Consider the following 26,499-nt stretch of genomic DNA (forward strand, 5'->3'; position numbering starts at 1 on the left):
GGCAGAGCAAGCTAAAGTTCGAATGCATTTGGTCCTTCAGGCTGCAGGTAAGAGGATGATTCTTCTTCTTCTTTCTAATCCCTCTTAATCTTTTTGTTGGAGAACCATCTTACCAGTTGTGGTCACTCACTCATTCAGGGACAGCCTTAAAAGACGTCATGAGAGAATACTGTGTAGAGCTGCAGGATATCACCCAGGGCTATGCAGTATAGCAAGTATTCACTATGTATTTGTGGTAATGTATTTGCAAATACAGCATCACAAATTCTTGCTTTAATACTTTTTTATGATGATTATTTGATCATGTGAGCACTTCATGCATACAAGTCAGGAGGCTTGTATAGTTCTGTGCTGTGTGGACATTAAAGCTGCAATGTTTAACCGATTAAGCTCCAACTATATTCATAATCAGTTAGTCCTTTTTGAATATTTTTTTTTTTTTTCGAATTCATTTAGCTTTTTTCATGGCTTCATTTAAACAGCTGCCGCAGGTTAGATTTCAAATCAAATCAAATTCAATTTTGTTTGATTCCAAACATCGGCCTTGTGTACAAGGGACACAGCCTCTGAACATGGGGAGCATGCCTCTAACAGCTGAGCTACCCGGGCACCCTAGATCCATTTGAGTAATTTTTTAAAGAGAAAAAAGTCCAATTTTGCGATTGCAGCTTCTTAAATGTAAATGCATTCTGGTTTTCTCACTCCTCTATGACAGTAAACACAACGTCTTTGGGTTGTTGACAAAACAATACATTTGAGGACGTCATCTGGGTCTTTAAGAAACACAATTTCTCAAGAACAAATCAAGAAAATAATTGACAGATCAGTCTCTTAAAATAATTATTGCAGCCTTAGTGAACATTTAGCGCACTGACCCTTGTTCCATTTATATTTTTTGCACCATATGTTCAAATCCAATCTAATCCAATTGAATCTAATTGTAAAGCCACTTGAAAGACAATGTTTAAAGAGATAAGAAAAAAAAATGAACCACTTATTTTTAGCTATATTTTGCAGCCCTACAACACAAATGTTGCTGAACTGAGATTGGAATCAGTTTCATCCTTGTTTTCCCACACACAGACTCGCAGCACACACCACCAAGAAACACACACACACACACACACACACACACACACACACACACACACACACACACACACAGACAAATGTGCACACACACTCTCCCGCTCACCACTCCAAGTGCTTCTGGGCCCATATTCACTGCAGCTTAATTTCAAACACTCCTCCCAGTACATAAGTCATAGATGTCACCATGCACGCGGGTGTATATATTCCAGTGTGTATTCGAGGGGTAGAGTTGCGAGCCAGATGTGACAGGCAGAGATTGACTGTGGAGAAAGATGTCTTCATGTTTACAGTCATGCGCACACACCCACACCCACACACACACACACACACACACACTGTACAGCCCAGCACTTCAGAACAGGGCTCTAATTTCACCACAGGAAATATATGAAAGAACCAGGCGTCTATACATCATCTATAAAGCACCCAGCAGCCGCACACTTACCTCACTTAAGATTTGTTCGGCTGTACTGTAGGCCACAGAACAACGCTGCAACCCCCTGCTGTGATCTCACTGATTTGAACCCTGTGAGTCATATTTTACGTATTTCATCATGCTTTAAATTGATTGTGTAGTTTACATTTGGAGATTTTTTGGGGACAATCTAACTCCAAATGTTCCTCCGCTCAGTTATGTTGTCCATCACGTATCAGACTCGTGCTCCCTGCATTGCCACCCCAAGGCTGATGTTGCACTAATGGTGGTGAAGTGTTGTAAAATAGAGCATGTGGCTTTGAGTGCAGTGGGCCCAGACTGATGCAGATGCAGGCCCAGAGCCAGACGTGGGACTAGAGGAGAGGGTTTTAATGCACTGGACATGTCTCTGGTTTTCTTCTCTTTGCTGGAGGCTTCCAAAAGAACAGGTTTATGGCTCAGTCTTCAGCAGAGAGCCCAGGCTGGCCTGTATCAGGCCTTCGGGTGCCCGTAATCATATCGTTCCTAACGATCTACAGTAAAATACAAATGACTCGATGAAGCAATTTATATTTGGTACTTGAACTGATTTATAATTTTATCTGAGCCTCGTTTTCTGCTGCTTTTCCTCCATCATTGCCCTTGCTAATTTAAATCATGTTTGTGTAATTACAAATATTATGGATAGCTTTTTTTTCTCATAGGCCTCTGACCCTGCAGCTGCTAAGTCTCTCACTGCCAAATCTACTAAATTCATCATATCTCTTATTATTCTCTCCGTTTTCTCTTGTCCCTCTCCGTCTATCTGTCCGCTCGCTCTCCGTCTTACTGTCTTTGTTCCAGTGCTGTTAGCGGACAGAGGGAGATAGGGATGGAGAAGAGGGAGGGATGGAGGGTGAGAAGGAAGCAGCAGATGTTGGGAGGTTGTGTGAATGTTAATGTCCTGACGTAGCCGTGGAGCTTAAGCCTCCTCCTCCTTCCCTCCGTTCCTCTCTGAGCGCCCGCCAGGCTTTCTCTCTCGGGGTCTCCTGACATCCTTAAAGCCCGTGGCTCTCCACTCCTCTCCTCTTCTCTGCTCTCCTCCACCTCTTTCTCTCCCATCACCCTCCCCTCCCCACTCTCCCTCCTTTTGTCCGTCTATGGACTCTCTCTAGTCAGTAGAGAGCAGATCATCCCATGGCTAAAGCGGCTCAGGCCTTTGTGTTGGGGGGCTCTGTGGACCTGTAATGAGCCCCCTCGGCTGGCCCGCTGGCCTGCTTAGCGCTCACTGGGGGCTTTGAGAGAGAGAGAGGGAGAGAGAGTGTGTGTGTGTGTGTGTGTGTGTGTGTGTGCGTGTGTGCGTGTGCGTGTGTGTGTGTGTGCGCGCGCAGAGTGGGATGAGGAGGTGAGAGGAGGAGGGCAACACTGGCCTCCAATGAAAGAGCTGGATGGATATGTTTATGGGTCACTTCCTGCTTGGCCTACATATCAAACACACACACGAACACACACATATCACATGCACACACACGAAAACACACATATCACACACACACACACACACACACACACACACACACACACACACACACACACACACACACACACACACACACACACACACACACTACACCCCATATTTCCAAGACAAATTCACTTGCTAATTCTATCAATAACATGATTATTTTTACAATTTCATTGTGTGTAACTTTTATTTTTTCTCTTTATAATTGTCATACAGTATAAGCATTTAATACTCATGAAAGATACATACATTTTAGATAGAAATATTAATCATTCATTCTGAAATATCTGACTTTCAAAGATGGCTGTTACAATCTGAGAATCATAGTTAAAATATGTTATGTCTTGACTTCATTAAGTTTTACATTTTGTCCCTGCTCTGGGTGCCTAATCCCAGCCTGCATTGGCCAGATTACAGACAAATCTCTTGCACAGGTTGAGGATGTTAAACCTGTCGTGGTTGGACAGTAAAGTATATAATAAGGTTATAATAGGATATAATATGTTACGTCATAGCTGGGGCGGGCAGTCTAGTCTATCTTGAATGTGTCCAAAACTTACTTACCAGGTGAATCTTAGAGATATTTAATGTTCTCTTAATTCTTTTTCCAAACTTCACATAACAATGCATAGTGCAATAGTCGCACACATTCAGAGACATTTAAGGAAGGTGCAATATTAAAACAAGGTCTACACACTATAGCCCCCTTAGGGGCAATATATTAGCACATCTACAAGTGAAATGTCGAGCTAAATTCCAAGTCTGATGAAGAGCATTTGTTCAAAACGTCACTTGTAGACGTGCAAAGAAATTGTACCTAGGGGAGCTACAGTGTGCAGACCTTTATTCATGTATTACAACCGTCACATAACTTCATTGGCTGCTAGATCTGCTCTATGTGAACAAACTAGACACGATAGAGTAATTTAGCCAACTAGATGGCGATGCTGATCGGATGAATTACTTCACGCGGCTGTTTCTTGGGTGATGTATCGTAGATAGTGCAACAAGAGTTATGCAGCATGATGGCAGCGTGGCAGATGAGGAGCTTGTGCCAAAATAGAGAAATTTATAGGCCAAGGCCGAGCCTGTCTATAGTCAACGGCACATTTCACAATCGAGAAAGAGAATCACAATCTAAATTGTGAAATAGATTATGATCTTATTTTTTCAAGGTGTGGAACCTTCTTGTTTGTCACTAGGGTGTGTTTTTTTGTTTTTCCATTCATTCATATACAGTATAATTCCCGACATACACACACACAGAGCAACCATGACACCCCTACATATCTATTATACTCTTTTCTTTTCATCCACTTGCTCCGTTCTCGGCTCTTTTCAGAGCGGTGTCCATTTCCACTCAAATGAGCATGAGCGCTGTGCACTACAGCGGGCCTCTCCTTATCCACATGTCAATAGGGAGTGTTTGCAGAACACCCACTAAGGACCTGAAGGGCCAGGGGTCATCAAAACCTCCGTCTTCTCCCTATTTGAACCTTTGACAGAAGCAAAACAAACAATCCTTAAGATCTCATCAGAGGCTTGAACTTGGCAGGGGCTCACTGGTCTGAATTAACTTTCTCTAATAGTTTGTCTAAGTTTGACACCTGGCTGGAGTTGGTGTAGAGACTTTCTGAGTTTGATGATATAACTATCTAACAACTCAGTGTTTGGTTTAAAGCTAAAGCTACTTGAAATAACAACACTTACTGCCAAAATTCGCAAAGTATCCTTTAGTGTGAAAATAGAGTAAGAAAGTGCTTGTACAGAACAACAAATGAAGGACTCTATCAGATCAAATCAGTCTTTTACTTAAGGTGTACAAGTATGAATGAGTGATGCAATTTATCCAACTAATATTCAGCAAATTAGAGACATTTGACTTAGGTTATAAAGCCAGTTTCTTAAGGAAATGTAAGCATTACTAATGTTTATTTTTTTAAATAAAACCATGATAGATGTGTTTGAATCTCCCCCTTCAGCAAATCTAAATACTATGGAATTAAAACAAATGTATAATTCGTTTTCCTGACACTAATGACTTGTATTTTACTTTAAATGTTTATCTTTGTTTCAGATAATGGATTAATAGAATTTAGAAAGTCAACCAATATTGACGTAAAACAAGCATAATCTGTTTTTAAAGAAAGTTGACAGGAGAGAAACTTGAGTATGAGGGTTGGATGTTACTCTTGCCAGAATTGATCAGGCGTGTTGCTGTTACCCGAACAGTATCATAGAAAGCTGGCCCACCAGGACGTCCAATTTTAAGAGTCACCAGCCATGTGTTTGTGCCTTTCCTGCAGGTCTGTGATCGTTCGTGTCTATAGGAGTGTTTCTGTCTTGTTTGTGTCTGTGCGTTTTCTGTCTGTTTATATCAACTCTCTGATCAAGTGACAGACATAAAGAGGCAAGAGGGGGGAACCAGCCAAGCTTAGCAGCACCATGCAATCAGACTAATTCTTCCACAGTAAATATGGGGTATTAGGCTTCTCTGTCGCAGCAGGGGTCCTGAAGAAACACACACAAGCACACACACAAGCACACAGACACACCCACACACAGACAGACACACACACACCCTTTCTCCCTGCTTCTCTCCTCCGTCTTCCTTTTGCTTCCAGTACCCGCCGCCCCCTCCCTCCACCCCAGCCCACCCCCTTAGGCCCTGACAGATGTGTGCTGAACAGACCACATACATGGAGGGTGTCACCTTACCCCCTCTGGAACTAAAGGGCTAATGCACCACATTTAGGAGGCTGCCGCCCTTTGTTCTGCCAGGGTAAGAGGTGACGGGGACGGGGAGACTGACCTAGCTCTTAACATGACCCGAGTCTCCTTCTTTATTTTCCATGTATTTTTTCTCTATATAAACTTGTTTTCCACCTTTTCATTCTTTCATTTTTCTCCCAGCCATTTGTGTACGTTCATTGTCATCTCCCTAAGATTAAACAGTCCTCTGTGGAATGAAGTGCAGGATTTGTTTGCAGTGAATTACAGTTATCTCACATTAGCCATCTTCATCATATTGCCATTACTATGGTCGTAGCACGACTTTTTGTGTGACGTGTCAAAAACGCCAGTCAGGGGTGATCTTTTTCTCAAAGGGGATTTCTCTGTAAAAACACAAGGGAATTACCCAGTATTAACTCCTAAGTACATGTTCTCTGTGCTAAATGTGTTATTGTAACAGCAGCAGCAGCAGCAGCAGCACGCCACTTGACTGGGAGAAGGTTGAACTGAAACCGGGGCTTTTGCTGCCATGAGAATGGGTGGTATTTGATCCAAAAGATGGTAAACTGCTTGACGACTGCATAATTTTTAAGAATATGATATTTAGTTTTGAGGTTAAGGGATCTTGTTTTTTAAATTACTTCTTATTTTTTTGATTTGACAGTAAAGATTCGGTTAGATCAGTAAGAGCACTAAAACAAAACAAAAACAAAACAAAAAAAACAGGCTTGGAGTGGAACAGCTAATCATAACTCAAGTAGTCTAATGATTAAAACAGGCTGGTCCATGGAGAAGATTTGCTAGTGTTTACCCTGCTGCACCTTTTAAACACCAGGTTAAAAAAGCCTCAACTTGACAAATCAGCAGAGATGCTTCCAGGTTAGCTGTGTTATAGGGATTTAGTTTGATACTCTTTGTGTTTTCTTTTTCCTCTCTGTTGAAATGTTTGTTGGAAATATTCAAGCCAAAGTCTAGAAAATGTAACAACATAGCTTATTTATAATATTCAGATAAACAAAACAATTGCACAACAGCAGAAATCCCCTTCACATCAGTGCAGGAATGTGTCTTCTGTTGTCCTTTGGGAGGATAATGGCACAGGGGTGTCCTGTAATTTAGTCTCTGTAACCATTGATCAGCTGGATTTATGTGCCATTACCTCACTGTTCCAGTCAACAGTCGTAATTATGTCTCACAGAGAGAGAAGGAGAGAGAGAAAGAGCAGGGCCTTCAGTTACACGGGACCCAAATACCTGAATAAGCTTTTATCAAGCAGCCCCTGCCGCTGCTCACTTAACAGCAGATTGACACTGGTGGGGGACTGACTGACCTCCAGATGAGAGGGGTGGATGGATGGTTGGATGGATGGAAGGGTTTGTCGAGCTCGGTTAGAGAGCCATACCTCATAGTAAGAGACCTGTGCCTCGAGCAGTTGCTCTGACCCTCTCCAAAGAAGTGTTTACACTTTAAAGATGCTTGTGAGTTTAAAGAGGGAATCTGTTTGAAATTGGCTCCCTGCACCTACTAGTGGATTTTTTTTATTTCAGTAAAATAAATTCAGTAAATAAGCCTTCCAGTTCAAAGGTGTTTGTCAATGGCTGAGTGACCTAAGGACAGCATGGATCGAGTTTTATGTACAATTGATTTTTGGTTTGTTTTATGGGCATAATAAACGCAGAACCTGCTATGTCCTGGTTTTCTCTTTGCTATTGTAAGCTTGTGATTTCATCCTCCTCACCCTTCCAGCGGTGTAGTTGCAGAAGATTTTACAGGGACTATTTTGCAAATTTGGCATTGGAATTAGTCAATTAGTGGCCTGTAGTTCATCACAGAACTATTTAGATTTTGTAAAAAAATATACACTGGTTCTAGCTCCTCAAATATGAACATTAGTTGGTTTTGTTAGTCCTCAATCTTTAGGTTTCAGGCTGTTTGAACAAAACAGGACATTTCTGGAAATTGTGATGCACATAATTCATGATATTGTGTAATTTTATGAGCATTAATCTGTATTAAAAATGTATTAATTAAATGTATTTTACAATTTCTTGCTTATATTGCTGAAATTATATGTCTGCTATGTTGATAATCAGGTGGCCTTTAATGTTATTTTGCAGCAATAATGTAAAACTCTCAGGCTCCGGTGTCTCACATGTGGGAATTTGCTGCTTTTCTCAGTTTCTTTTATTGGAAACTGAATATGTTTGCATTTTTCGACTGATGGTTGGAAAAGACAGGACAAAACAAGACGTATCCTTGGACTAAACAATGAATTGATTTGTTGAGAAAAGAATTGTTAGTCGCAGCCCTAAAAGCAATTAATATATTTGATGCATGAGTAGGTGTTTTATTTGGTTGCTGGATTCCATGTTTATCACATTTTATTGTCAGTTATTCTTATTTCAATAATAGTCGTCATTTTCCTGAGATTGAAGGTCTCGGGTGTAAAAAAAAGTACTTGTCAAATTAGTGTACAACTTTCCTTTCCTTGCTTTAGTTAACAATATATACTGTACTAGAGAGAGCCGCTGAGAGGAAATTCTCTGATTCTGCGTCTGAGTTGTGTGTATGTGTGTGAGAAGGAGAGAGGGAGATTGAGATGGCTTTGTTTTTCTTCTGTGGGCAGATTTCAAACAGCATCTGGCGAGCTCTTGAAAAAGACCATTATGAGTATGTTCAAATCCAAACTGAATCATTTTTGCACCATCCTCCCTCCTTCTTCTCTCTTCCTTGTTGTCAGACACATGGTGATATCTTTCCCCTCCTCCCTCCCTGCCTCCTTCTCTCTCTCTCTCTCTCTCCCCCCCTTCCTCTCAACATGTAGACATTTCCATAACAGAAAAAGAATATTTTTAATTTGCTGCTTTCCATAATTTTGCAACATATGGTATAAATGATTTTGATGCAAATGTATGTGCTAATTATTTGCAGACGAGCCTTAAACAGACCAGCCATTGAAGTGGAATGAAAGCAAATTTGCAATCACCTTAAATTTTGCTAACCATTTACTGTTAAGTAAACTTTGCTAAGTAATTTAATTACCTTGGACCGTTGGCAGGCGCTCAGGGCCTTTTTTTCGGTTGGGTGTGGAGGGAGCGGCTGAATGCAAAGAATGCAGAAAGAGCGAGAGAGAGAGGGTGAGATGAGAAGAAAAGAGTAAAGACTGTATACTGCTAACGACAGTATTATTGAATTCTCACCATGTGGAAGGTATTGCTGGAAAATATTTTTGTTGCCTGGGCACCTTTTGTGAGGGAAAGGCGAGGAAGAGATAAAAATCTTTATACAAGGTGTCTTGTGACATCATCTGGGTTTTAGGATCTCTTTAGGTTTATGTGTTTGTGCATGTGTCTACAAGGGCTGAATGGATGTAGCTGTCTGATTGGCTCTGAAATAGACATAAATGGATTGCATTTAATTGTAGACCTGTACACTTCTGCCGTTCCTGCCCTCAGACACACATGTTAAGGCCAGGGCTGCACGACACTGCTAATCCGATAGGAGCTATCCGACTATAAAGCGGTTATTGACGCATCTTAAAAAAAAACGTCTCTTTAATTTATCTTTTATAACTGTGTTAAAATAAATACATTTACTTTGCTCATACTCAACCATCCCATTATAGTCTAATTTAGAGTAAAATACCAATCAGGATATCCTCGCCAGTCCCACCCTTTCGTCCCGATATGGTCTCATAATGTCCCAAAAAAACAATATGGTGACGGCCAAAATGTCAAACTCGAGGTCTGAAAAATTAACTCATGTACAATGCATTCAATGGTAATATTTTTCTCTTACAAATCTCTTCACAAATAAAAAAAAAAAAAAGGAGATCTATGTGCGGTGATGGACAGGAGGCTTGTGTGGGATGTTTCCCTGCCTCTTACCCAGTGCATGCTGGGAAAAGCACCAGCCCCCCTTCGACCCTGAATAAGAATAAGCAGGTATAGAAAATGGATGGATGAATGATCAGCGTTCCTGTCATAGATGGGCCAGGATGGGTTGCTGCCGCAACCTTGGCCTTCATACACTAATCACACTGGCTTCTTCTGATAGCTCTTTAGGTGATTGAATTGATTGGTTGTATTACTTTAAAGGGCAGCAGCAACTCCAAGCCTTGTTTGATGTCACTTGGTCTACAAATGAAATATTTCCTAATGATGGACACTGGCACAAAATGATACCGTATTTAGTGTTTTTGTTCTTTTTTTTAAATTTGATCATTGTCCTTGTAAGGTAATCATTTTTAGACTTTTTTAAATTAAGCTAAAGTCCTTGGTTAAAATTACTTAACGTCCTGATACCTTAATGTGCAGCTCAGCTGTTACGCTACAGGATTGATTCTCAGGGGATGGCAAATGTAAATGCAGGCAAATGGGATGAATGATGTGGCCACGACACCTGTGATTGCTTGCAGTGCTTTATGTGACAAATGGAGGAATGCTTGATTTAATAGTACAGTGGGTGGAGGGGGACTGTCGCTCAGCCGTTAGTAGGAAATTGTACAGTTGATGGTTCGATTCCAAGCTCCTCATAACATGAGACGGAATGTGAAGAATTAATGTTAACGTGTGCGCAGATGCAACACAATACATAACAATGAGTCCTTCTGCCGTTTTTCCACTTTTCCACTGATAAACACTTGGCAGCAGTAACATGAGAAGAAGTGAAGCAATGCGCCGACAAAGGCGGTGAGGAAGAAGACTGCTACCTCGTAAACAAGTATGTAAACCATGCAGGATTTAGAATTTCTAAAATCTGCTTTGCAAATGATTTGTGAGAGGGGAATACATTCAGCACAGACGTCAAGGATACAGTACACACCATGTCTTTACTGAATGTAAACATAACATTTATTTGTTTACAGTAAACCTCCGAAGCGTACCTTTTTAAAATGCAAACTGAATGGCGTTGACGTAATTTGACGCTGAAACATGGTGGATGATGGAAGATGTTGGGTTGATGGCAAGAAACTTTTATAAGGTCATGTATTGTATATCATTGTATTGTTTCCTTTGCACTTCCTGTCACTCAAATACTTGAAACAGCTTTCAACCATCTGAAAGATAAAACACAAAACATCTTGTTTTTGGTGTCCATGTTGCTCCCAAATTTCGACTTGACCCACATGAACACATTGAAGTCGCAAGAATGATTTCCGTCCTTGCGAAATGGGACCATTCGATGAGAACCTGAACGCAGCATAACTTTGGTTTATAAATGATATTGTGGACAAAAGTGTCACTTTATGCATTAAACATGCTTTATTTAACTGGTCTATTTGAGTCAGTGTAGGATGCTGTTATAGCGGCAACACATAGAGAAAGGCTGATACCCCATGCAGGTCTGTAGCCTGCCTGCTGGACTGCATAGACTAGCTGGGAACACACTAGTCTATGCAAAAAAAAATCTGACTTTGCTGTTGCTTTTTTCATCTTTACCAGCTTCTGTGGACTGCATGTATTCTATCTTTCTGTTACTGTCAGGGCTTTAGCTGCATCTATAACAAGCTCACCCACTGATTTCAATTAGAAAAGTAACTGTAACAGAAGTTTTTATGTCCAAGGCTGTCTCTTCCTATCATGTATAACTGTCATTTCAAAGGAACCAATACTTCTCTCAAAGTTTTTTCTCATCAATTTGACCTCCTCTAATCGTAAAGTAGAAAAAAAGCTTCTCTCCTTTCACACCAGCGAGGCTGCACACACACACACACACACACACACACACACACACACACACACACACACACACACACACACACACACACACAGAGGAAGGCGAGGGCTTGGATGGAATTGAAGTAATAAAAACCTCTTTGTTTTAGTTTGTATTGGACCATTCATCATCACTTTATTTAATACGAGGCTGTAATTGTGCCATCCCCAACCATCACTAATGGCCGTGTTCGTCTGTGTTTGCTTTGTTGATGGAAATGAATGAAATTAGGATAAACAACCGCAGAGTCGCGTGTAATCAAGCCCTGATTAATGTACCAGCGTTTCAGCGCCGTTTCTCATTCCACAACACCTGATATCTTTCCCATAAACAAATTCTGTTTGTCTAAATGAAGAAATTAAATGACGCATTTGATGAGTTTATGATTGACCCGGTCCGGCTCGTGGCTCATTATTCTCTGTCTGTTGAGGCCAAGAGGTATGTGACTAATGCTCTGTCACTTCCCACACAAGGATTTATCACCACCACTGATTAATGGCAGCCAAACAGCATTTTAATAATTTTATGATTGTGGTTCCTGGCAGTCACAGAGAGAGATCGAGAGAGAGAGAGAAGAGGGAGAGAAAGGAAGATAGAGGGAAGCAGGAGGGAGGAAAGGAGGGAGGAAAGAAGGGAGGAGGGGTGCTGTTTAGAGGGAGAGGGCCCGAAGAGAGAGAGAAAACGACAGAAAGTGTTCATCCCAGATTAAATGTTTTATGCCATTGCAGGCTGTGCAGACGGGAGGCATGATTATGCGCTCTATGAACATCCCCATGAATCTTCCTCACGCACTTGAAAAGTATTTCATACACATGTTTAATGAATTTCACCCACCTCATTATTACATTTACTTTTTCTGCTGGAAAGCAACAAATTGGCAACAAATCTGTGTAAAATACCTCAACAGTGAGCGATTGCTTCCCCCCAGGGGGTGAAATGTGGAGGTGGATCAGGGAATGGGGCTGATTTACAGGATGGGAAAAGGGAATGGGTTAAAACATCGGCACGGCAGGTGGAGATTATGATATAGCTCGTAGATTTTATGGCGCAGGCTGATATCTTACAGCAGATACTGATAAAATAACGTGAGATGATCTTATGGGCTGAAGCAATGAGAAGATTGTCCTGACTCCACACCAGTTTAATCATGTCAAGCTTAACTCGAACAAAAGCTGTTCTTTGCTTCGTCACTTACTTGTACCTCTCCTGGTAGTTTCTCTGACACGGCTTTAGACTACATTTCATTGTGACCAGACAGTATCTCTTCAATATGGCAACAGCAACTCTTGATTGAACCCAATCATTTGCTGCTTACTATATGAAGATTGATTGATGAAGACAGTTTAACAGCAATAAGGTGCAGCAGTTACATTTTTCATATCCACACTGTCAAAGTGTTTTTCAGATGAAGGTTGATTTTAGATCATTTGCATATTTATTTATTTATTCTTAATTTTAGGGGTAAAACTCATTACAATGTTAAAAGACATGGTTGTTGAATATTTTTTTGCAGTAACAGGAAACATGGCTTTGTCTTAATTTTGTTTAAGATACAAAAATGTTGCTTTCCTTTCCCTTTTTTTGGTGATTCTGGGAACCTCTTTGGACAAAAGATGATGATGGTAAAACTAAGTAAATTTTGTTTTAGTGTAGCACTGCCAGACTAAAGAGTAGCTTTCCTCAGGCTGTGAGACTGCTAGCACTCTGCCACAAAACTTACTGTTTTAGTAATACATAAAGAGCCAGTCTTCTCGCTGTTGATCTCTTCAAATTATGTAGATCCTTGTGAAGGAATCAGTGTTGAATTCAGACTTTTTCATAACCAGTTAAGTTCTTGATTACCTTTAATTCAGTTTTAATTTATGTTAATTATAAACTACTTGTTATAAGCATATACGAATGTGCTAACATTTTGAACAAATAGATCTGGCAGCCAAACTGCATCACACATATTTGCACTGTCTCTGACATTGTGTTACTAATAATTTTGCTAGAAAAAATAAAAAAAGGGGAAAATAACATTAAATATCAGCGAGCCAGTCCACAGTCCACCGTGTGCAACAGGACTGTGTGTTAAATGGGATTAGAGGCACAACAAAATCATCTGATAAAAGCGTTTGTGAGTTATGTGGAGGCTCTTTTTTGTAAGTGGGAGTTTGGGCTTGTGCCTGATTACCATCGTGGGTGCAGCACAATCAGCCTACAGTTTGTGTTAACATACGTATAAGTCTTAGTCTTGGTGCAAGATGTTACGGAGGTAAGTATGTAAACTTGATTGCTAGAGCAACTTTCAAAGCCAGAGTTACAAGGTGCTTCGCAGGTACAAATGAGTACATCCAACTATAAAAACATTACAATTTAATACATATACATATGTTTGTGCTCCAATTTTAGCTTATTTGACTTTGTATTTTATGTCTCAAGCACTTTGTATCACATGTTTGACTTTTATTTTTCATGACCATGTCTCTTACATTTTTAAAAAAACAGCTCAGGATAGAACATTAGCTATTTGTAGAACAAAAAAATAACCATTTGGTCAAAGGGCACCTGACACCTAATATGAACCAGCCTGCTTTCAAATTGGTTCTTAATTTTTGTGTCTGTACTTGGGAAATGAAAAGATAGTTGTTATAATTTCAAATAAGGTAGTCTACAGAATTACACATTGATTATGTGAAGGCAACCATTTGGCTAACATTGGCAAACCAACTGTAGTGTTACACACCAAAAGACACACTGACCCACCAGATTTTGGGGCTGAAACTCGGCTACAACCACACACTTGTTTTTCTGCTTTTGGATCTGGATACAAAATGAAATGTTAATCGAAGCCAAACAGCCCCAATGTCCTGGACTTGAATAACTTATTATTAACATATTTCTTATTCCATATCTGGAATTAATTTGGCGTCAGCATACTTTTAACCCCCTGATTATTTAAGCGTTAGTTACATATTATGACCTTCTTTTGTAAGATTGATGCATGTGTTACGTTTGTGTTTATTCTCCTGGGGCTGAAGACTTAAATTGTACATGCCAAGGCACATGTTGTACTGACTCCAATGGGTTTGAACAGCATGTGTTTGATTGTTGCCACACCAGCAACCTTTCAAAGTGAATGTTAGTTTGAATTAGATTAGTGTGGGTCATTTTTCCTCCTAACTCAGAGACACAGGAATAAACGCAGCACGGCTGATAAACATTTAGACACCTGTCGTCTCCAATCTCACGTTCCCAGCCTCAGGAACAGATGGAAGTCATGAGTAGTTTCAAACTTCTAATGGAGTCCTAATTTTGTACAGATTGCGCTGTTACCCTGCCCTCACACACACACACACACACACACACACACACACACACACACACACACACACACACACACACTCAGCTCATTATTTCTCTGTTCTCTCTCCTGTTACATGCTTCCGTCTACTCCATCTCCCACCCTCAATCTCTTGCTTCGTTACTCAGTCTTTAGATTTACAGTATAGTTGAATCCAGGCTGTAGGCAGAAGTAAGAAGCCATAACTGCAATGGCATCTCACTAGTAAACCTGATCATTAACTCTGTGATGCCTATAAAGGACTTTACCTCGTGATAGTTAATTTTAATGATCAATATATCCAAGGGATCCTGCGTAACATCCTGTATGATGAAAATGTTACCGTAACTTGAAATTATGACCTTAATGCTGTAAGGACAAAGGTTATAATTTAATAGTATATATATATATATATATATATATATATATATATATATATATATATATATATATATATATATATATATATATATATATATATATATATATATATATATATATGCCCAAGCCCAGCGTCAACTCTCATGAAATTAATGTAACGTATTTAATTTCCATTAAATCCTGACTTTTATACTGCCATATGTGGACAACAGGCCGTCCAGAGACCTCTAGGGACTATAAACCCTACTGGGTGCCACTGAACTTTCCCAAGCTTGGTATGTTTCCTGGCTCACAATTTCATGTGTTTCAAATTTGCCTCTGTGCCGGCGACTAGCGTGGCCAGAGGCATAATGTTTTTCGGCTTGTCTGTCTGTCAGTCCGTCCTGCTATCTGTCTGTCCCTCCATCCATCTCATTACGAATGCCTTGTGGGAATTTCCTCAAATTTGGTACAAATGTTCACTTGGACTCAAGAATGAACTAGATTTTGATGGCCAAAGGTCAAAGGTCAGTGTCATGGTCAATGTAGCCTTGTGGTGCCCCGTTCTCCTGAAAACGATATCTCAGATAAACATTGCAGTCATTTTTTTACAAACTAGGTACAAAGGCGCACTATGACTGAAGGATGAACTGATTAGAATTTGGTGGCCAGAGGTCAAAGATTAAGGTCACTGTCACCTCTTGGCATCCCATTCTCGTGAACACCATATCTCAAGAATGCATGATGGGAATTTCTTTAAGTTGGGTACAAATGTTCACCATGACTGTAGAATTTCGTGGCCAGAAGTCAGATGTCACTGTGAACTACAAAACAAATTTTTGGCCATAATACAAGAATTCATACGATAATTACAATCATATTTTGCTCAAATGTCTAATAGTATAAAATGATGAAGTTTTGATATTTGATATCCAAAAGGTCAGAGGTTATATGCACTGTGACAGCCCATTTAACACCATGACTAAAGAACAGCAACTTGACTGATGCGCCAAGGCATTCAAATGTGAGGTGATAATTCTAGTTTACAAATCGTGGTTTATATCCAACATAAATATAAATCATATATATGCAGACTGCACATGGTGAAGGTTAAACAATAACTTTTTCATCATAACCCATTTGTGACTGAATAACTTCTACATCCATTTGCCTCAGTTTGACTCAACCACAGATGTAATTGAGGTGTCACTAAGAAAAAACAATGCATAAATTAGCTGGTAGATTTATCTCTATTGGCTGTGATTCTGTGGCCACTTCTTTCCAACACAAACTGTGTTCTTAGCACTTATGTCCCCTGTCTCCATACGTCTTTCCTCCCTCACACCATCCTTCTGTGTCTTATTCATTCAGTCTTGGCATCCACACTCAGACATAACAACTCAAACAGCCGTCCTCTGTGCGGCACAGGGGGCTGACGACAGAGACATCCACCCTTTCTCATTCAACAAGGCGGCTCTGTCACATTATTTACAGTAGGCCACACGCACACATGCACACACGCATTTACACCCTTCCAAATTGTTCATTTGTCCAAGATGCCGCACCCAACACTTTGTCCTTTCTTCCTCTCTCCCTCTGCAGCCCAAACCTCATGGTTCCAACAGAGGAGTGAAGAGAAATAAACAGTTGATTAATCCTCTATTGGCCCAGTCTTGCATATTTATGCCTAATTAGTAAACCAGGCAATAAGGGGCCCCTGGGTACCGGTCTCCGCCCAGCCAGGGCCCCATCTTCCAGACCAGAACTCCAGCCGTGTGTTTAAGGAGAAATAAATATCAGAAAGTACAGTGCTCCTCTTTCATCTCCTCTTGCTGAGAAGAGGGAATTGCTGTGGGAGAATTAATGTTCATTTAATTTCCCTTCTTTCTTCTGCTCATATATTTGCATTCTTCAGGTATTTCTTGTCTCTCCATGTTTCTCTCACTCCTGCTCTCTCTCTCATATATACACACTGAACAGGGCATTTTTTCATAGCTACTACATCTGCAGGACACATGTTCAGTAGACTTACATTTGTGCACCCCATGAATTAGAGTGTGTTAACTTAAAAGAGAGATGTCCGGGCCAGTATCTGTGGATGGTGAAAGTATGTTTTTCTGATGTCTCGAACATTATTCCTTGCTAATACGTCTCCCTCAGTTTGATTCATGTCTTTTTAGAGCCAATGGACAAAGCCAGAGCCAATCCAAGCTGTGCGCTCCAGTGCAGAAATTGATGCGAGCAGCTCTGTTCATACTCAGAATAAAGCTATCTTGATCTTCGGCTCTGTGGACACATTTCAGAGGCTCCACAAGTGGCCTAGTGGTAACGGCGACAGTCGCATACCTGAAAGGTCACTGAGGTCATTGATTGTCTGTTGAACTTTGGGTTGAGCCCGTAAAGTCTTCAAAATGCCAAGAAAGGGAGTTTGTGTTGATTAAATTGATAGTGAGCTATTCATCTCATACAGTGTCTTGGTTTAGAATGCCTTTAACAAGTACAGTGTTTTCTATTGAATGGCTATAACATTGTACTGCTAATTGAGTTCCGCCTGTCACACATTCAGATTTGTTTGAAGTGGGGTTGAGACTTATGAGGCATGAGGTATGAGTGTGTTACAGAGAGTAGATGGTAGCTGGTAAGACACAAGTTTGGATAAGCAGACAGGAGAACCGACCTAGGGAGGTTCTGAAGTTTACTGCTGTTTATGGGGTAGTAAGCAAAAGGTATTTTAACCATCTTAAAAAACAATATTACTGTCTATATTTGGAATATTGTTCACTGTCTTTCCTTGGAGTCATACAGGCCAAGCTGATGGGGTATTGAAGCCATTATATCTACGCTCTGCTCAAAGCCACCAGACTCTGTGAATTTACCTAGCTGATTGCTGGATTAACTGGTCAGCCGCTGCCTTGATCAGTTAGATATGTTACTGTGTGACTTTAGTGTTTTAACACACAAGTTCATAACCTTTTTAAAACACCAAAGTCCCACAATAAAGCCAACAACCTAGCCAGCAACTCCTGTGTTCAGCAAGATAAAATTACAGTTGCCTCAAAACATTCAAATCAGGTTGGCAGTGGAATTTTTGTTGCCAAAAGAAATGCTTGTTTTCCCGATTGAGTGTGGCTTGTGTGGTTACTGACTAAAACTAATACAGTTTAATTAAACAGTTCTGCGATTAACACAACTTTGTGAAGGTTATAATGTTCAGTTTTGCTTGAGGCTGTTGTAGAGAGGTGTACAGAGGATACCGCTTGGGGTTCTGTTGAATTTCATCGCATAATGCTTCATATTATGTTGCCCGACCATTTATACCAATGGGGGCTGACTAAATCAGTGGTTCTCAACTTTTCTGAGTCGCAACCTTGAGAAAGATGTTGGCTTTCCCAAACTGCCCACCCCTCCCCCAGCATTTGACTTTCTGGACTTTTAACTCAAAATGTCTGTGTGTGTCCATCAGAACACTTGCACATTTTCACTCTCCCCAAAACACACAACTAAATCTATTTTGAGGCTAGTTACATCACCGGTGCTGATAATGTAATGTAAAAGCTATTTCCCATGTCATCTGGTGACCATTTGAAATGAACTCCAACCAATGGATTAATTAACAGAAACACCTCTCTGTATAATGCAGAGAGATGTTTCTGCAACAACACCGCAAACCTCCACAATTATCAATTGAGTTAAATCAGTACCTCTAAAATGGTTTCAGCACAAGCTGAACATTGTAACCTTCATACAGGAGGCAAGATTTATTGTCGGACTGTAGTTTTAAACAGCATTAATTTTGATTAGGTGTACTTAATAAACTGGCAAGTGTGTGTATGTCGTGTATAAAGCAGTTAATCTGCGGTCAACATAAATATAGATGCACTGATCTCTGACCTCACCTCAGGTCGCTCAGTAACTTCAATCGTTGTAAGGATCTGATCACAGATCTAACCACACGGGGATTAGTCGAGCTGCTGTAGTAAATTAGATGTGTAATCTTATTTCTAATAGTGACAAACCTTTTAATCCCTCATTCTGCCTGTTTTTTACAGAGCTAGACGTGACCTTTGACATTGAATTGATAGAGTTTATGTACTTACAAAAGCTTATGGGAGTTTTGATTACCTCTGCCGGGGCCGATTCACCAACGGATGAGTCGTGACGGAGAGGGATGGACACACAAGGGGGATCCTCAGTTTTGACAAAATCTACAGTGTGTTTGACAAGTGGTAGAGGTGAGGGGGTGAGCTTGAGTGTTGTGTGTTGGGGGTGTCTCCAGATCAGGACTAATCTATGGGATCAGCCGCAGTGAATAGGCTAGTCGTTATTCTGAATTGGCCAGGATGTGTCGTTATATGATAGAGAGCGAGGGTTTAAATCCCTCAGCCGGCATTGTTGGGCCTTCTATACAAGCTGGCTTTTCTCCACACACACACACACACACACACACACACACACACACACACACACACACACACACACACACACACACAAACACACCAGTATGAGAGCAAGGATGAGCATTCATGATAAATGTATAATCCCGCACACACACACACACGTACACACCATTAAACCCAGTGGATTACAGTTTGGGGAATTACGGCAGGGATTTCTGTTGTCTCTCTTTCTGTCTTGCTCTTTCCTCTCCTCCTCTGCTTTCACTGCCCTCGCTTGTCAACAGCACCACTTGGCCCGGGCTGCCAATCCAAAGCTTTGATGAGGCAGTGTCAGCTATTTGTTTGGCCGAGCACAAACGGATCTTTGAATAGAACGAGGGAGAGAGCGAGAAAGAAGAAGCTGAAGGAGAGGGAGAATGGCCATCCTGGCATGCGATTATATTGAGAAATAATCTGCCACCTTCTTCCTCCTCTCCTACTTCTTTCTGTTGTCTCTCTCACAGGTCTCTGCCTCTCTCTCTCTCCATTCTTAACTCTGTCTTTCGCCCTTTATCTCTTAAACACAGCCTGTGCCAGTGTCGGCTTGCAGCTGATTACCAGTGTAATCACTCACGTTTTTGATGATCTGATAGGAGAAAAGGCCTACAAATCATCTTACCACCCCCCTCCCTGAATCCCCTGAACTCCCTCTCTCCCGAAGACGGTGGCCAACATAACTACTTTATTTTTGTCCTCAATATTTTCTTTCTTAAACAGTAGGCCAGAAAATTCCCTCAGAAAAGCCCAGTTAAAACAATGCCTGGGTAAGCCCATTCTGCCAATATCCACTGCTTATTTCAGTGTAATGTAAGCCCTGGATTTGCCAGTGTAAGTAGATTGGGGCACAATGTAAGTACAAGTGGAGTTGATGTAGCTAACTTTGTACTACGTGGTAGCTTGCTGCGTCTTAGTGAGGGCTGCTTTCCGCCTTTGTCACAACTCGAGTTTTTAGAGCTTTTTGATAACCAACAACTGGCTGCAGCTGCGAGTGTTATGCAGGTTTTTTTGTTTACTGGTGATTGTGTTTGTGCCTCCGACTACTGTGTTTTGATGCTGAGAGCAAAGAAAACCCTGAGAACAGTTCTTGTAAGTGAAACCCATGAAAGGTTTGGGGAACTTCCATCATTTTATTCAAGTGAAATCACCAAGTTATCTTAAATTTTGGTTCAGATTTCACTTTCCATTTGTGATCTACTGAGGTGCAGCAGACATTTACACTACATTTGATAGTTGCATTGCATTTTCATTTGGCATTGGCCAGAAGCACTATGCAGCTGATCTTATTCTGATTTTCCTTTTAGAATGTGGCGCTCGTCTTGGTTTTCATTGTGTCCTTGTAGTTTGCCGGTTTGTCCAGCCTGCTGTGTGATAGTCACTGTGGATTGTCAGCAGATGTCTCAATAGTGGCACAAAAACTGAGCCAGCGAGTTTTAGGAGAACGTATCTGAATTTTTATTTAATTATTTTATGATGCTGTGAGGGAGATGACTTCTGAATAAATGGACTTGCATTTCTATAGTGCTTTACAACAGTTGTCAGATTCACTCATTCACACACATACACATTCATGCACTGATGGCAGAGGTTGCCATGCAAGGTGCCAATTGCTCATCAGGAGCAATTTGGGGTTCAGTATCTTGCTCAAGGACACTTCGCCATGCAGCTAGAAGGAGCCAGGATTCAAACCAATTTCAAAGTCCAATCCTCCACAATGCCTTAAAAAACTCCTGGCCCTTGGACAAATGTAGTTGATGACCCTTGGTCTAAAAGATGAACAAAGGCATATAGGTTTTCCGTTGTGTCTGATTTTTCTGCACTAGTTTTACCATTTCTTCCATTTGAAGAAAGCTCAGCCACATTGATTTGGTCTATAACAATATTTCCTTAAAATAAGACATTTCAACCAAACTGCTATGGAGGCGGGTGTCTTTTGTGTAGCTGTCTCCATGCTTTTTCAGATTTCGATGCGACCTGAACATTTCTCCTTCAGTGTCCCAGAATACTTTGGATGTGACTGATAAACTTTCACACCTCCCTCAGTATTCTCCATCGAAACACTTGAGCAAGGCATTCGACCTCTAAGTTGTTCAGTGGACAGTAATATCTGACAGTTGTTGTTTTGTTTAGCCCTCAGGTGTGAGAGCTCATGAAAAGACTTTTTCAAACAGAGAAGTTGCCTAAATAATGACTGAAGATAGCCTCTCCTTACTGTATTACAACATCACTCAGTGCGTTTACATGCACAGCTTAGTCGGATTACAGCCATAGTTCGACTATGCTCCTCAATCAGACAACTGCAATTGTCCGAGTATACATGCCGGTGAGAAAATCGGATTATTGGGCCGGAGCAAGTCATACCCCGGTACACTAGGTGGCGCTGTACCCATTTCAACTAGTGGTAACAGAGTTACCTCCAGCTGACCTCATTACGTCACCAGCTGATTCGGCATTCATTAACATGGCGTATGAAGAGCGAGACGAAGCTGCATCTTTATACATTTCGTATATGGTGTACACGATAATTACACAAACCAGGTGCACAATGGCGCTCTTTCTTGCGGTGATTTCGGAGGAATGACGCCGCCGCCGCCGCCCGTCAACTTCCGGCTCACGGCCCCGGGGGAAAAATCTCGTGCCTGCGCAGAACGCAAAATCCGATCCGATCCGCTGGAACATGCAGGAGTAATGCGACTATCAATCGAATAATCTGGGTGCTTTAATTCGACTATGAGAAATCCGATCCGGTCCGATTTTAGTCAGACTAAGGTGTATACATGCATCTTAAAGATCCGTTCATAGTCAGACTAACCCAGTAATTCGGTTTTCTTGAGTGTCATGTAAACGCACTGACTGTTTTCCTCCAGTATTTATAGTATAAGTAGTAGTCAGATTAAGGTGTATACATGAATCAAATGCTGTTTAACGTGATTTAAATGAAAGCAGTAGTAGAGATCAAAACAACATCATTACATGGCAAATTTACTAAATTGTCTTAATTGAGTTAATATAGGGGAAAAAAACTGCACCTAAACATAATCACTGCAATGAAAAGCACAACCATTTCTGTGTGTTGCAGCTTGGGAACTGTTAATTACACATGAAGGGGTCCCCTAGCAGCAGACTGGGAGCCCTAAGGGGCCCGTGTTGGGGCTGGTGGGACTGGGGAGGGACAGATTACGGCAGTCTCGGGGCACCAATAGATGGCCATATGAACCAGCAGGGGCCCCTTTCTTTTATTCATTCCCCCAGTGGACCCGTCCACAGGTCCTGGACATGGGGCCCACTCACACTGAGACACGACTGCATTATAAAACGGTTATTTTTGTGTCGAACATTTTGTTAAAATAATTGCTAGTAACAAAGCAGGTGAAACACACAAAGTTAAGGATTTCAAAGTGTTTGAGCGGGTGGATGTTTACTGGTGAGGCTCATGTTGTTCAGTCGGCAGATATGGTTTTGTGTTGCCATGAAAAAAATCCTGTGTGTGTGCATCATATAAGTCCTGTGACATACTACTGTATCATCTTAATGAGGTGTGTGTGTGTGTCTAGGGGTGATAATCCCGTCTCCCGTCTGCAGAGCCCCAGTGAAACCTCGCTAAGCCACTTCATTCACTTTGATCCGGTTTTGGGGAACAGTTTAATTTCCCATAATGCCGTTGATCAATGATTTCCTTTCAGTGCTGATGTAATTAGTGGTTTTAAGCCAGTTTTGTGCTCTTATCTGACTCTGTTTTTAAGGGGGCTGGAATGTAATATTTCAGAAAAATCAATGTCAGCTCACACAGAGGGTAACATGAGCAAATGAGCACACACAGGGATGTGTTTTGTTGTAGTATTATTAATATTACTTTGGCTTTTTTTCCTATTCTTTACAGTTGCTGCAGTTTAGATAACTGTGGAAATTAACAGTCACAACAATTAAGGACTTTCCCCAAAACAGCTCTTATGCATAATTCATCACATTAATCTATAGATCTGGTTTTATCCTATTGAGGAAGGGTTGTTTTGTTAATTAACTTGATTAAGTGGTAAGCTTGAGCAGGGTGGCCTGATTGCAAACGGTCAAATGATTAAAACAAGCCATTGTTGGTGTCCTCATTGATGTTCAAGTGCTTTTAGTTCCTCGGTACAAACGAGTTAAACCTTTAAACTTATAATCACATTTCAGACCTCTCAGTAGGGGTGAGAAACGCACAAGTTGACTGAGATTTAGAGTCTCCGATGTGATTATTAAATGGTTATCGAGGCATCTTGATGCATCAAATCTTTGATTTCTGTACATGATTGATTTTTTTTCTCACTGTGTGACAACTTGTTAATCTTAATCGTAGTATATTTGTTATGATCCATAATTAACAATGAATTTACTTCTGTTACCTCAAAAAAGCATATCTTAGAAGATAAACAAGATGCACATGTTTTTTTCCATTACACCTCAGCAGTAATAATTGTACAGCCTGGTCTTTGTTACAGGCGATTGTAGTGTCGAGAATTGGGTTTCAAATATCCGATATCCAGCTATCGACGTTTCTGCAATGAAACATTATCTTTCACAACCACAGCTTGTAATTTCTGCCTGTAGTCGTCTCTCAATTAAAAACAATAAAAACAAATGAAGTAGTTTAGTGATGTGAGGTAGTGTGGAATTATGGGAGTTGTTGTCTTCATTGTCAAGAAATCCCCCATTTTAGATGAAAATCAGGTACAAATGTTCCTAGGAAATCTAATATATTATCATTTTAATCCATGTTACATTTAGTCACATTCGTCCAGACTCTGATGTTTCGTCTGATGTTCACCAAGACAGGTGAACCAGCGACACTTCCAGGTTTGACATTTTTTAACATTTGGGATAATGTAAGCCAACAACTTAGCAACATATAGCAGATGTCTAGTTGTTTTTGCCATTTTTAATATGGAAATAGTGAATATTATGTCTGTAAAAGGCCAAGCCATATGGCATGAAGCATCACTGCGTCTCATTTCAGCTGGCGAACACACTGTAGTATAATTGATATTGGCAGGTGTCAGAGGTTGAGTTGATTCAGTTTGCGGACTGTGATGCAACAGGGGAAATCGGGGCTCAATGTCTGATCAAAAATGGTAATAACTCTGATTCTTCTCAGCTTTACATGGTGTCAATTTAAATGATAGTATGTCTTCGGTGCAGCTGTCTGCAAAAGAAACGAGCTGAATGTTGTCAGACACGCGCAGACGTTGAACGTACGTGCGTTTCCAATCCATTATGTGCGTTTGTTCTTAAAAGTCTTGTCCAGTGTAAATTACAGAGATTTTAACTATTCCAGACAACTCCCAGAGCCTGACACCTGTAATTTTAGGGCAGGGTCGACCTCCTCTCCACTCGGCAACAAAGACTACTGGCTAAATACAGGCCTGCGTTTGTCTGCTGTATTTGGGCTCCGCTGGTGTTGGTAAACTTCATGATATTATTCCATTAAAGCGTTTAACTATAAGTACAATGACCTAGAATTTAGTTGATTTAATTTGTGCTGGTGTAAACATTAAATGTAATCAGATAAGCTCTTCATGGTTTGAAAAACTGCAGCGTGTAGCAGAGTGAGACTGTTGTCTTGAATGTTTTGTTTTTAATTAGACATTTGTCTCCGATTTCTGTATCATTGTTGTGCAAACATCACCAGCTGTCCTCAATTTGTTAGAAAGAGATTTTTCATTTATTGGACAATCATTTAAATGGAAGTTTTTAATATAACACAATACAATTAGAAGCTCAGCTAAGATTTTAAGCTGTAAACAATAATCATGCCAAAAAAGATTCAGTTTGCTTTCAGGCTTCGGCTAATGATTAGTTTCATTATTGATGAATCTACTTTTCTCTAGTAGTCCTTTAATTGTTTGGTCTAGGGTTGGGCAATATATCAATATTATATCATTTTTGTAATATCAGACTATACATGGTCTTAGAATTTAGATGTCGTGTTGTCTTTTCTGGTCTTAAAGGCTGCAATACAGCAAAGTGATGTCATTTCCTGAACTGTACTTGATCTAATACCTGCCGTTTTCCACTAAGTCATTATGTCCACATTACTGAAGATTATTGATCTGATGAGAAATCTCATTGTGTTAATAATTTGTTAATATTTGTTAATGATAAGTACCAGTTTTCTTCCATACAATGTTGTTACAATATCAGTATGGAAGTACATGGTAAAAAGTATCAGGATATTTTAGTCCGATATGTCTAAAATATATAGATGTGTTTTGCTTTATAGCCGCAAAATATTGCAATATAATTTTATGGCCATAATTTGGCTTTTCAAAGCGTCAGGAACAGTTGCTTGTTTTTTACAACCCACAGTCCAGAATCAAAATCAATTACGTTTAGGTTTTAACGTAAGAAAATGAAAAAACAAAGTGAATCCTCACATTGGAGAAGCTGGATCTGATATCTGGTATTTTTTGTTAAAAAGAAATAGCTGAAATAATTTATCATTTTCAAAATAGTTGCTGCTTAATTTTCTCTCCACCGACTACTTGATTGAAGTGTCAGATTTATGTATTAATGAGTGAGAGGTCATTCCATATCTAGATGCAATGTTTGCACAAATCTCACGAGAGATTTAGTTATTTTAGACTTGAGGCTTTAATTCTCTGAATCCAACAATACCTGAGATTAGACGTTTCTATCCCCTCTTGACACCTCCCTGACAGTGACCTTGTGGTCAATACTGACCAGTAGCCTTGTCTCTCATTTACCTGACTTTCTTTTGAACTAAGCCCTTTCTGCGGGGCTTACACACTCGTGTGGAAGGCCAGAGCCTGAAATTATCACCAGGCCCTCTGCCAAAGCCTGACCAGGTAGTCATTACTGAAAAAGCCTTTGAGTTTTTCAGCCTTTTGAAGTGTGTCAGTACTTAGAGAGATAACAATGATCG

The 26,499-nt window shown here is 40.4% G+C and overlaps 1 protein-coding gene across 1 annotated transcript in view; it reads left to right on the top strand.

Annotated features, from left to right (window-relative positions):
• LOC115594193 (serine/Arginine-related protein 53-like) overlaps positions 1-26,499 on the top strand; it is a 66,255-nt gene continuing 39,756 nt past the window's right edge. The window contains exon 1 of the mRNA XM_030438074.1: positions 1-47. Coding sequence (XP_030293934.1) covers positions 23-47 — 25 coding nt within the window. The 5' untranslated portion in view covers positions 1-22. The remainder of the gene's footprint in view (positions 48-26,499) is intronic.

The sequence above is a fragment of the Sparus aurata genome, chromosome 2 (assembly GCF_900880675.1).
Source record: "Sparus aurata chromosome 2, fSpaAur1.1, whole genome shotgun sequence".
NCBI lineage: Eukaryota > Metazoa > Chordata > Actinopteri > Spariformes > Sparidae > Sparus > Sparus aurata.